General features: G+C 38.2%; 2 protein-coding genes and 1 non-coding gene across 3 annotated transcripts; 1 reads left to right on the top strand and 2 right to left on the bottom strand.

Annotated features, from left to right (window-relative positions):
* Positions 1-1,432: 1,432 nt before the first annotated feature.
* Trnaq-cug lies at positions 1,433-1,504 on the bottom strand. The gene has a single exon. It is a non-coding gene; the product is annotated as a tRNA-Gln (tRNA).
* Positions 1,505-3,537: 2,033 nt separating this feature from the next.
* Positions 3,538-5,166, bottom strand: LOC115231612 (DNA polymerase kappa-like). The gene has a single exon (XM_029801595.2). It carries the CDS (start codon positions 5,026-5,028, stop codon positions 3,538-3,540), a length of 1,491 nt encoding a protein of 496 aa, XP_029657455.1. The 5' UTR covers positions 5,029-5,166.
* Positions 5,167-7,219: 2,053 nt separating this feature from the next.
* LOC115231611 lies at positions 7,220-7,780 on the top strand. The gene has a single exon (XM_029801594.1). It carries the CDS (start codon positions 7,220-7,222, stop codon positions 7,778-7,780), a length of 561 nt encoding a protein of 186 aa, XP_029657454.1.
* Positions 7,781-12,587: the final 4,807 nt, after the last annotated feature.

Below are 12,587 nucleotides of genomic sequence, written 5' to 3'. Positions count from 1 at the left end.
ACCCCAGGGGTGGGGCACCCTCGGATTTTGGGGCACCCCCGCAATTTGGGGCACTTTATTCCAAAAGTACATTTTGGCAGAAAAAAAATAAAATCGATAAAAAATTATGGAATTTTTTGGGGCACCATAAAATCATTTATAAGGAATTAAAAATAAAATAAAATTATAATAAATTAATTATTTTTTGTTTTATTTTCAATTTATATTTTTATGTTGTGGTTATGGATTACGAAACTAAATTGAAGATTGCTAAAGAAATTTTGAAGAAAAATTTATCTGAGAGGCAACTAATGAAAAAGTACAACACAAGTAAAGGAACAATATCAAGAATAAAAAAGGTTGAAGACACACTCGGTGCAGGAGGTTATATCGAATGAAAGAGTTGAGATACGGGTGGACACTCGAATCGAGACTGATTCTACCGTTCGTTATAACAAACCTGATTTATTAGTATATGATAAAAAAAGAACGTAATTTGGATTGTGGAAGTGGGAGTTACTTCTCAAGATAATTTACAGCGAGTAGAACTTGAAAAGTTAAAAAAATATGATTTACTCGCTAATGAATTATCCCTGATTCACAAGGCCAAAGTGAATATAATTCCTGTTGTCCTTACATGGGATGGCATTGTGTCTAAATATTTTAAAAAATATTTGGACTCGATCAGAGTGAGGGAACATCTGATTGTTTATATGCAATCAATTGTGCTTAAGCGTACGATGGAGAGCATTGTGCTGGACTTTCGAAGAGGTCTTACGCAAATGGATTATGAAGCCCGGGTTGAGGAGGTATTCTCAAAATACGAGGAAGCTAACGGGATCGGTGACCGAAAGATCGCGGTGCGTCGACTTGTCGAGGATGCCTACCATGTTCCTTTTCTGGATGGATCGAAACGACTTAAAATTGACGGAAGTGTGGGCCCTGGGATGATAGATCGGGAAGATAGTGGAGCTCGTAGAGTGGACTCCGAAGGCTGAAGGGTCTTTTAATACTATTTTATTCGGAATTGTGTTATTTTATTTAAAGTTTTATTTAAATAAATTTTAAAACATAGTTTATGTTAGGTTATCCAATTAAGTAATGTCCGACCTTTCGGGATCTCATGAGCCAATTTCACCACGCCCCTGGTTATTCGCGATTTTTATAAGCCTTGATAAAGGCAATCCCATGACGTCTTCTACCATTGATACTCATCGAGTCCTCGGTTGGCTGAGACTCCTTCCCAATAATATTCCTCATCATAATGTTCTTTCCAATAAGTATGTAACATTATAATCAACATTAAGCAATAGCTTAGCTTAAAAATAAATATTTGAAATTAAATACTCGATCGCGTCGGCTTCCCGTCCATGAAGCTTTTATTAATTAACTTGTAGTTATTTACTTTGTTGTGTTCATTAAACTGTTTTTCAGAATAAAAAAAAATAAATACAGGTCCCACCGAGATTCGAACTCGGGTTACCGGATTCAGAGTCCGATGTGATAACCACTACACTATGGGACCTTTTTGTTTCTTGTACTTTTGATTGACAGAATTCCCCATAGTGGTATTCTATATTTTATTTTTATATTGCTTATTGGATTCCTTATTTTCTCAAACAGTGAGTGCCCTTCTGCTCAAAATCTCTAAGAATGTGTGAAACCATTCGTTCTGCTTTAATGCTTATAGAGTCAAGAACTCCTCTCAATTTCCCTCTGTGATTATAACTTTTTGTCGTTAGAAAGTTTATTCGATTTGGTCTTTTGCCATTTTCTGCAAAGATCCTTGAGGTTTCCGCTGTGAGTGGAATCCAGCAGTGCAGAGTAACTATGAAAGCGTCCAGTTAGGTGAAGTATACAAAAGAGTGGTAGTTCCACAATAATAAAGCAGAACTCATTGGCATTTATGTTTGACCGATGGTAGGCAGATTCCAATCCTCACAGGGGCAAGTAGTTGTTTCAATAAGATAAGAGTTTTGTCAGGCACGACTCAGAGGCGAACTACTCATTTTTATAGATCGCAGTTAGTTTTGATGATGCTTTCGGTGAATTTTTTGTTTGCTTTATGGTTAATTAGTGATGTCCATTTCGATTGACAACATGTATTATTAAAACAGGCAGTCCCGGTTTTTCACAAATGGCAAGGTTTTTTAAATTTTTCACTTATTTGAATCTTTTTAAAATTCTTTACTTATTTTATAAGCAGATATTTATTTCTTTTTTAATTTGTATATAGGTAATTGATTAAAAACCCGATTTTTTGAGGAGCCAACCAGTAAAAATCCCAATCATCTTGAAAGTGTTGCTCATTTCTATTAACTCCACCCCGATTTCATCCCTCAAAGTAAGACTGACTTGAATCATTTCCCCAATCTTGTTTAGTATCGAAATAGCTGTTCATGTTGCTCTGTTTGTACATATCTGCACACTATATTACAGTTGGACTATGTACTTGAATTATATTCGTTTTGGCATTTACACAGAATTCTCATACAATTACATTTGAAGTTAACTCCTGCCTTTTTTGAACGTCAATGTCTAAATAATATCGGAAGAATTCATACTTGAATTGAAACGTTTCGACTAAATAAAGTCGGCATTTCAAACAAAATCTATAATTTTCTTATCCTAAATTAAAATCAAAGGAAATAGACTGGTATTGATGGCTGATTTAATTTTATTTGTTTTTCTGTTTCGTAACATGGCGAAATCTTTTATTAAAGCACTTTCCAGTGGTTTTGAGGTCCTAATCAAGGACAATCGGGAATTATAAAAAACTGCAATTCGACTAGATAACGTTGACGACCTCATAAAAATAGCAGTGGAGGTTTTTAATACGACGAGAGCAAAAAAGTGGTGTATGGAGAAGTTCGGGTAACATACCCGTGCATGTAATAGAGTGTCGGGCCTTCACAGAATGGAAGATTTGTCATTTTTTCAGTCTCTTATCATCACTTCGGTCGAAATCTGTTTGTTTGTAGATCGAAGCGAACTCCGGTACCTAGACAATCCGAGACAAAATCATCCGGCTCTGGGTCGGCAAGAAAGAGAGTGTAAATCCTTTTTATCAACCGTGCTCTTGCAGCCTCATGGGTGCAATGCGCATACTTCCAAACCGAGAGGCAAAGCCTCTTTGTCCGGATAAAGACGAGGGGAAAGCGCTGAGGTTGTAATGCTTGAATTTTGTTCCGAACATAAATGACTATTTTCTTTCTTGAATAAAAAAACAAAGTTTGATTAACATTGATTGAAGTTCTAGACTTAAATTTTTCTCATTTTTTGTAGCATTTAAAAAAATATTTATCAGGTTTAAAGTCTCGTTTCTAATTTTGTGAAAATATTACCTTTTTAGCTGAAAAACTAATATCTTATTGATAGAATCTCTTTAGCCAAGCAAAGCCCTAATCGTGAATCTCCTGCGCTATATTTAATCAATTAGTTTTGGGACCATATTTGATTACCACAGCAAAACACCAATTAATCACTGAAAAGTGTGTTTCCTTATTTCATTGAATACTTGAATCGAAGAATTAAAAACACGTGATACTACTAGTTTTATTACACAAAATGTTTATTCTTTAAAAAATAGTCAGTAATTTTGGAGGTGTGCTTATCCCGTTTTTGCTTTTTATTACTTTTTTTCTTCTGATTTTTGATTGGCGGCTGCATCTGAGTTTTTATATTTTGCCTTTTAGCAGAACCACAGCATGCACAACAACAGGTATTGACACATCCAACCACAGTAAATCTGTCAATATAATTCTGAGAAGTTGCAGGTCTTAATCGATAGGCACGAATTCCCAACAATCGAAAAGACCTTCCAGCAAATCGAGAAGACGACAACTGTCTTTTGACAAGTCCAATACACGCAGTACTTATTACTGATAGATTTTGAGTGTAGGAGTGAATTAGAAGCGAATGAGTCGATATTTTGAATTTGTCAGTCTTGAGTTTGATGGACAATCCCCGTGTTTCGAAATCTTCCTTAATCAATTCCTCGTGTAGAATACAGGCGAGATATCCACATTTGGATACAAGATAATTCAGACTACCAGTCGAGGGAAATGTCCGCTCAACACTAATCGACTTTTGCTGACTTATATTTAGGCGACACTTGGTCAGGCCAATGGCCGCACTTAGAAAATATTCCACGGACTTGAACAGACAAGTCAGTAGTCCTCTCTGACTGAGAATATCCCCACATGTCCAAACTCCAATCGCATTGAGAAGGACAGTCGTCACTTTCCCAATTCCAGGCACTTTCAAAACTGGCATTTCAGCCATGAATTCTCCAATTGAGGAAATGCTTGACTTGTCCAAAATATACTGCCCGTTCGGTTTATTTATTTCACTGCATATTTTGGCCAGCATTGAATTGTGGGCTACTCCCACTGAGCCTGTCAGCCGAGTGTGTTGTTTGATCCGGAAACGAAGTTCTTGGGCCACATCCTCCACGCCTGTGCCAAATGTCCTCCAAATTCGGTCCCCTTCGATGACAAGCGAACAAATCTGACACGTCGTGGAATCCACCAAAGTCATTGTTTGAGCATGGAGAGACTGACTTGTCAGTTTATTCATAGGAAGGTGACACGAACAGCCGCCTGCATTGAGAGTGGCTTCCAGAAATGTGCGATCTTGGGGAGTTGATTGTAGACGGGCTTGCAGATGGGAGTCGAGTGAGAGAAGAGCCTCGTCCAGACTGCCCGCATGAAAGTCCCTGTCATAGGTGGCGATAATAGTTCTAATTCGATGACTAATTTGAGTATATTTGGAGTGATTGGAGGGAATGATGACCAAATCGGGACAAAGTCTGCGTCCAATGAATCCAGCCATCCCAGCACGCACACCAAACCTTCTTGCAATGTAATTGGACGTGGCCAACATTGATGTACTCCCCACTGGCTTGTCGGCCAAATCAGGACGGTCCAGCAATTCCACTGACGCAAAAAATGAGTCCAGGTCGATGTGGAGAAATGTGCGAGATAAGTCTGCATTTTCCTTGATTTTCTGGATGACCAAATCTGCCGAATTGGTGCCTTTTTGAATCATTTCCTCGGTTAAGTTAGTTTATTAACTCGTTCTTGTATGGACTGTTCTCTCTCCTGTTGGTTGATTGACCCCCGCGAGGCTTCCATAATAATTTCGTTTATTTTGTCACGGTCCAGTCCTTCCATTCCTGCTTTTGTGTCATTAATTCCCATCATGTTGCATTTGCTTGATTCAATGTCCATCAAGACACACATAAAAGTGTTATTTAATATTAATAAATTTAATAAATAATTTTAATTAATAATTTTTATATTCAAAACATCCTTCCTTATACTAATTGCCGGTGATTGGAATGCTAAGGCAGGCAAAGGCCGTGGTGAAGAAGTGTTCATGGGCAGACATGGACGGGGGATAAGAAATGCACCAGGTGAAATGCTTGTGAACTTCTGCAGCATATTCAAGCTACTGCTATGCAATACGGTCTTTCCTCATGCGGCACGTCATAAAACCACGTGGACCGGGACTAGAAGAAACAAAAATGGGGAGTACGTCAACATCTATAATCAATCGATTATATCATCTGTAGACAAGAAGAAAAACATCGATTGCTGGATGCCAGGTCATATGGCGGGGCACTTACACTGAGCGATCACAAAGTCATTGTGGCACGATTGAGACTGAAAAGAATTTTTGGATCGCCTCTTTCAAAAGAAAATGAATCAAACCGAATTAGATACTCAGTGGAAAAACTGATTACATCAGATGTTACCAAGGAAAAATACTCCCAGGCAATCATCGAAAACCTAAAAGTAACAGAAACGGTAAAAGACCCAAACAAAAGCTGGGATATATTAGAAAAACTTATTCACAAAGCTGCAACGGAAACCATTGGAACGACTGCATTCAGAAACCACTCAAACCCATTGAATCCAAATGTTGCCGAAATGGCAACAAAACAAAAAGCCATCCAACTGAAAATTGAAAACACCAACGACAAGGAGGCAAAGGAAAAACTCAAAAGAGAACGTAGGAAAATATCGAGAACAATCAAGAAGGAAAATCTTAAATACGTGAAAGCTTTATTAAACTCTCGAATATCAGAAGTTGAAGACTTAAAGGATGGTGCGCAAATGTACGCAGCCATCAGACTACTACGCCGACGACAACAGAAAACAAAACTGGTTGTGCACGATGAACATGGGAAAACAATTGGAAACCCAATCGAAATGGTAAATACAATCGCCGACCACTTCGAAATACTATTCAATGGCAGGGCCGATGCTCTCGATGAGGGTGAAGAACGTTATCTAAACAACAAAATAACACACCTTGAAGTTTTGAAGGCTATAAAAAAATTAAAAAACAACCGTGCGGCGGGTCCAGACAACATCAACGGTGAATTGATAAAGTACTCCCCAATGGAGATCTCAACTATAATCACAAATCTCCTGAACGAGATGTTCCATGGAAATACCATACCGCCTATTGGGAAAGGAACGCTAATTCCTCTCCAAAAACCCAACAAGCCGCAAGGTCCTCTTAACAACATTCGCCCAATCATACTCTTGAACACAATAAGGAAAATCTTCTCACTCGTAACACTGGAACGTATTAAGGACCCTGTTAATGAATATCTGTCGGCTAGCCAAAGTGGATTCAGGCCTGGGCGATCAACTGCAGATGTAGTATGGGGACATAGATGGATCTGTGCCATATCTCAGAAATTTAAAATGGCGACCACAATATTGGGCATTGATATGAGCAGGGCATTTGATACAATCCGCAGAGACAAGCTAATGGAGATCCTCAAAACCATTCTTGACAATGACTCGATCAGAATGGTTCGAGCACTACTTATAGACACCGAGTTAACGGTGAAGATCGGACCCGTACAATCAAGATCTTTCAAAACAAGCATTGGAACGCCCCAAGGTGATTCAATATCACCTGTACTATTCATTGTCTATCTTGAAGCGGCACTAAGAGATCTGAGAAAACTAGTGAAGACTACTTCAATAACTGAAGTGATATATGCCGACGATGTAGACTTTTTGTCTCATGATAAGTCGACACTCGAAGAACTGCTGAACATTGCTCCTCATGCACTGGAAAAATGGTTCTTAAAGTGAACATAGAAAAAACCGAATATGTAACAATCAACCGGGAGGCAAATAGAACAGACGAAAAATGGCGAAACTCGAAAAAAGTTGGAACTCTTTTAGGAGATAGTGAAGACATTATGAGGAGAAAGATGCTATCGACTGTTGCACTTAACAAACTGCGGACCACTTGGCTACGAAACCGCGAGGTTGGAACGGCCTTACGTGCCAAATTATACAATGCTTTTATTAAACCCATACTTTTGTACAACGGAGGAACATGGGGAATATCTGAGTCTGAATCAAAATCTCTTGATGCATTCCATAGAAGACAGTTAAGAATTCTTATTGGCATCAACTGGCCAAAGAAAATCAAGAACTCCACCCTATACAATATCTGCAACAGCAGACCCGTCAGTGTGGACATTACCGAAGCACGTTGGCGCCTATTGGGCCACATTCTAAGACTCGACCAGGATGTCTATGCTAACTGGGCAATGGAATCATATTACGCAAAGGACGAAAGATCTGCGTCCCGAGGACGCCCACGAAATACATTACCTATTGTAATCTCAAAAGAACTACAACGCGTTAAAAGACAACTGAAAAATGGAGACGACCTAGATACTCTCAGGAGTATAGCATACAACCGCACATCATGGAAAATTATGACCGAAAAGATAGTCTCATATGTGGCACATGTGGGAACTTAATTAGTTTAAATTACATTATGTTCCTATGACAGTGCTAATAATAATAATATATTCATTGTATATTTAAACCAGCATTAGAGGGGAGAGTAGTAAATACAGCCAAGTCTCTCAAGGTGCCAAAAAACAGTGTTTGGTGGTAAATTGGATAAAGACAAAGTAGAACAACAAAAATGCTGCAAACAAACCCCTTGCACTAATCTTTTTAAACTGAGGACTCTTAATAAAGGAATACACCCGGTTGTTATTCACAATGCCTGCTAAGACTGCTGGTTTGCACAGTTAATTGAATGAATAAAGTATTAAGGATTGAACACATAGCAATCATTGGAATGTCGACTGATTATATCCCTGTTGATGAGCATTTCGAGAGCATCCTTAACCTCCTCACTACTCACAGACTGCATATCACCAATCTACACATTACACACACCATCACCCCCTCTAACAACTCAGAGTGAGCTGTCGGTAACACATTCCGCTTGATAATACGACTCATCACTGACGATAACACCCACATCCTCCCATCACGGTCATCCTCCCTTTCCACACTCCCCCATTGGTCATCACACACTGGCCGACAGTCAATCACTTCATTCCCCCCTCCCTTATAGTCGACCCCTCCACAGTCTACCACAATCACCTCAATGACCTACCAGAATACCGGCCACCACCATCGGGGTGTAAAAGTGGGGGAGTGTGGTGGCATCCAGTCCAATCAGGGCAGATAGGTCGGACATTGAGTCTCCCCTGGAATATTAACCAATCACAGACATTCTCATCAGGAGGGCTGCCTGGGTGGGATTCACCACCACTGTCACTTCTATTCCTCATTTGATATCTCCAATTCTATATATCCATAATCTAAAACAAATTCAATTTCCCGAGTTTTATATTCATTTAAATAAAAATCAATGAACTATATTTAATACTGATTTAGTGTAAAATAAAAGTGGCTCGGGTAAATTGGACATGCTTACTGACACTTGGTCGGTGTTTGTCCAATTCCCGCGCTATAATTATGAACAGTCAACAACCGAAATGACATACGGAATAAACGGACAAGTGTCCACGTTTAACCAAGAGTTGAATTTCTGAGAAAAGGATGTGTCTAAGCATTTGAATATCTCTTTAATAGAGGACACAGATGATGCCCCACAAGAACTCTAATTTTGAATATTTTATTAATTACCTCAATTAGAGAAATGGTATCACGTTCTAAATTATTGTGGAATTCATATCCATAAAAATCAAGTCGTTTAATAAAATTTGATTTGTATTTCTAAATGATGAAGAGAAAATACGTGGAGAAATGCTTCATGTGCTCGAATAGAACAAATGAGGACAAGTGTGACATCACTGAAAGGGACAGGGGGACATGTCCACTGAGGGCAGTGTGGAGGGATATCTAAACACACAGAGGGGATACTGATTCGAAGGGATTGCACGTCTCCCCATCCACAATACTCTGCATTCTCAGTGGAGAACACCCATTCAACTCCTTAACAACCTGAGTGAAGTGTGATATGCTCAATCACACTCACAAACTGTCTACTGATTCACACAACCTCCGATGGCTGAGTGTCCTCGGGGATGAGGAGTGACTGACTGAGTTGTTTCCTCACCAGACTGGCCAAGTCCGACAGTCCACTCTGTTCAAACAACTGCAGCACATCCAATGCCCCTATTACGTAATAATCATCACACACGTGGGTAGTCCATCGAATTCAAATGATCCATAAAATACTTTTCAAAGTAGTTTTTGTGTTTGTAGAACAACTCATTGTACAAGTAGGAGGACACTACTCGTATATTAGAGTGTGGAACATTTTGTCATTTATGGCCAACAGTTCTCGAATCTGTCAATATCCCACTCCACCAACCTTATTCACAGGCAGAATGCATGTCCACAAATCGGTGTGCCAACCCCTCCCAGAAGTGGGTCAGTTTGTCCACGTGTTGGTATGTCTGGATTAGTCAATGACCAACCTCGATAACTGTGCTGACCTTCACGAATGAATTCAACTCCACGTGCTTTGGGTTTGCGGAGATTTCACATTTCCAGCAGGCGAAGAGCACAGTCGTACTGGACAGCCATTCCTCCTATTAACTGAATGGACAGTCCACTGCCACAAGGGACAATGGGGCTGTCTTCTCCCTCCCTTTCGAAGCTCCTGGAAGATTGAGTGGACTGTCGAACTGTTCGAGTGTGGAGAGTGCTTCGAGGTGAGTTGGTGTCCCATTTGGTCGATGTCTTCCAAGTGAGGAGTGATTAGTCACCCTCGGTCGAGGGCATGTTCGTGGTATGTCACGTGGTTGAACACTCGATTGATGTGGGCCACGTGCACACAAAATATATCACACAATTGGCGGGAAAATAGTATAAATTTGTGGAATGTTCGAGAATATGTCTCCAGAAGACAATCCTCCTGGTTCTCGATTTCCTTGGTTGGTTAGTGTGAGGATTACTCAGGCGATGACTATTCGTTCTATGAAATTACGGAGGGTGTTGGTCACTCCAAATGGATAGGAGGAATCATGTATGTGTAACTCTTTCTATTCCACTATATAATCATACTGTATGAGCATGTTCCATTCATCTTGGCTTATAGTTTGCAGTGAAATTAAGTTATCCAATTATTTTCAATACAAGACCACAAGGAATCAAACATAATTATATTTTATATAAATTTAATATTTATATAAAGATTTGACATGAAATCCAAATAAATTGATAATAACTCTAAAAAATCAATCTTTTTGTCGGCGGTTTCTAATATCTGTTCAAGCGAGTCTGCCTAGTCAAGGGTAATGTCCTGTCAACTGATCAAACAACCCATTCATTCTAATATTTATTTAATACATTGCCTTGTTTGGACTCTACCCAAGTCTTCAATCAAGTCGGGACAATTTCGGTCTATTGTAAAGACACTAAAATTACTCCTAGGTGGACTAGCATCTTTATTCCATTGCTCATTTTCGCACCCTTCGTGGGAATATTAGCCACATTTTTGAATGGAACGGATTGGTAGAGTCATGTTGGTGTGTCTCTATTTGGGTGGTGATTAATGGAGTAGACCTCAACGCTTCACTATTTTTGAACGCATTATTATTAATAACATTTACTGCACTTTCGGGGTATACAATTGAAAATGATAAAACTAAAATAGTTGATTATTTCTATATTCCAGTCATTGCTCTGAAATGCTTAAGAAGTGCATTTTTGTACCACCCGGATTAAAAAATATTGTTGGCATTATCCCTCAGAAAATAAGTTTAATAACTGACTTTGCAAAAGTGTTTTTGAATTGCTTATCTCAAATTAGGTTTTTGAACAACTGTCAATTCAATGGAGAACATGTTGCGAGACATGGAATAAAAGTTACATTCAAAGAGGCGTTTTTTCCCACCGAGTACTATTGTGCAGTCCAGCAAAATTAGTGGTACGCTAAACATTTAGTATTTTAGATTACTCACTGTGTAGTGTTGACGGAGACCAAAAATATTCTCCAATGGGTCCCAAACTACCATGTATACTTAGATGTTCTCTTATAAGAATTACGAATTTGTTTTACCTCTGCCAATTTATTAGCTGACAAAAGTGTGAAAATAAATGCATATCCAATCAGCGAGGCAACACTAATAACCGAGAAAGCATATGGTGGGTTTGTTTATTTACATTAGATTGCAACCTCTGTCAGAATCCCTTATCGAGAAATATGATATGCAGAAAGCACTGTGCCTAATTAAATATCAATAATTAACTAATTTTATCTCGAATTAGTGTTACATGCAGTATTCAAAAATACATAATTTCCCAAAGATATATACTGAGCACTAAGATTCGCCTTCTCATTTTTTATTTAGATTCATTAGTCAGCAAATAAATGTCAATTATTTGTTCAAACTCTTAGTTTTAATATTCCTAAAAGGGCTAATGCTTTGTGTAGTGGAATTTATAATTTTACCTTTTGACTTGAAATTACGAAATAACCTAAAAGTTGATAAAATTAAATCAAACGTTGATTTTCTCGTTTTAAAATCGTTTCAAAAATCTATTCCAACCTTCCTAGAACGCGATCTGAAATTTTTTCCGACTTATGCAAAAAGATTTCTTAAAAAACTTGCTTTATTGATGATATTCGAAAACAATCTTCTTGCACATAATTGTTATCTAGGCTATCAAACTTTTTGTGGAAAGAAATATAAAGAATGAGAATTAGGTATTAACCTCCTGCCAAATATGAAACGTTGTAATTCTTGTATAATATAAATTTTCTGTCATCTTTATGATAAGGAAAAATTTCTTAAGTAAATGGGAACCCTTTATAATACGAACTATTGCCGCCACTTTTTTTTCTTTATATGGTCATAAATAATGACAGGAATCAACTACAAACACTATTAGTACTAATTTTCATTTTCTTTTGTAGTATGATATGATTTTGAATTTAATTTGTAATGGAGTAAGTTAAATCCTTGCATAGATCTCACTATGAAATTGAGAGTCGCTAAGTAAATCCACGCCTTTTATTTAATTTTCTAGATTTTGAATCCAAAATGAATTGAAATGATTTTTCTATCTTCGGGGATTTTATCATCCATCCTCGGTTTATACCAAGGAGCGGTATCATAGAAAATTGAACGACTGGTTTTCTTTAAGCTTGAACTCATTGAAAGCAATTAAATTGATTCCTGCTCTTTACCATCACTATAGGGCATCCAACGTAGCATTCCAGGTAACTGGGGTGACTACAGTTGATTAGAATCCGTTCGAAAGATTTTTAAGTATTCTGTTTGTTCCGAAAAA

This window comes from Octopus sinensis, unplaced genomic scaffold (assembly GCF_006345805.1).
Source record: "Octopus sinensis unplaced genomic scaffold, ASM634580v1 Contig18745, whole genome shotgun sequence".
Classification (NCBI taxonomy): Eukaryota; Metazoa; Mollusca; class Cephalopoda; order Octopoda; family Octopodidae; genus Octopus; species Octopus sinensis.
The sequence above is the reverse complement of the archived record's forward strand: the minus strand, read 5'-3'. Positions and strand labels throughout refer to the sequence as shown.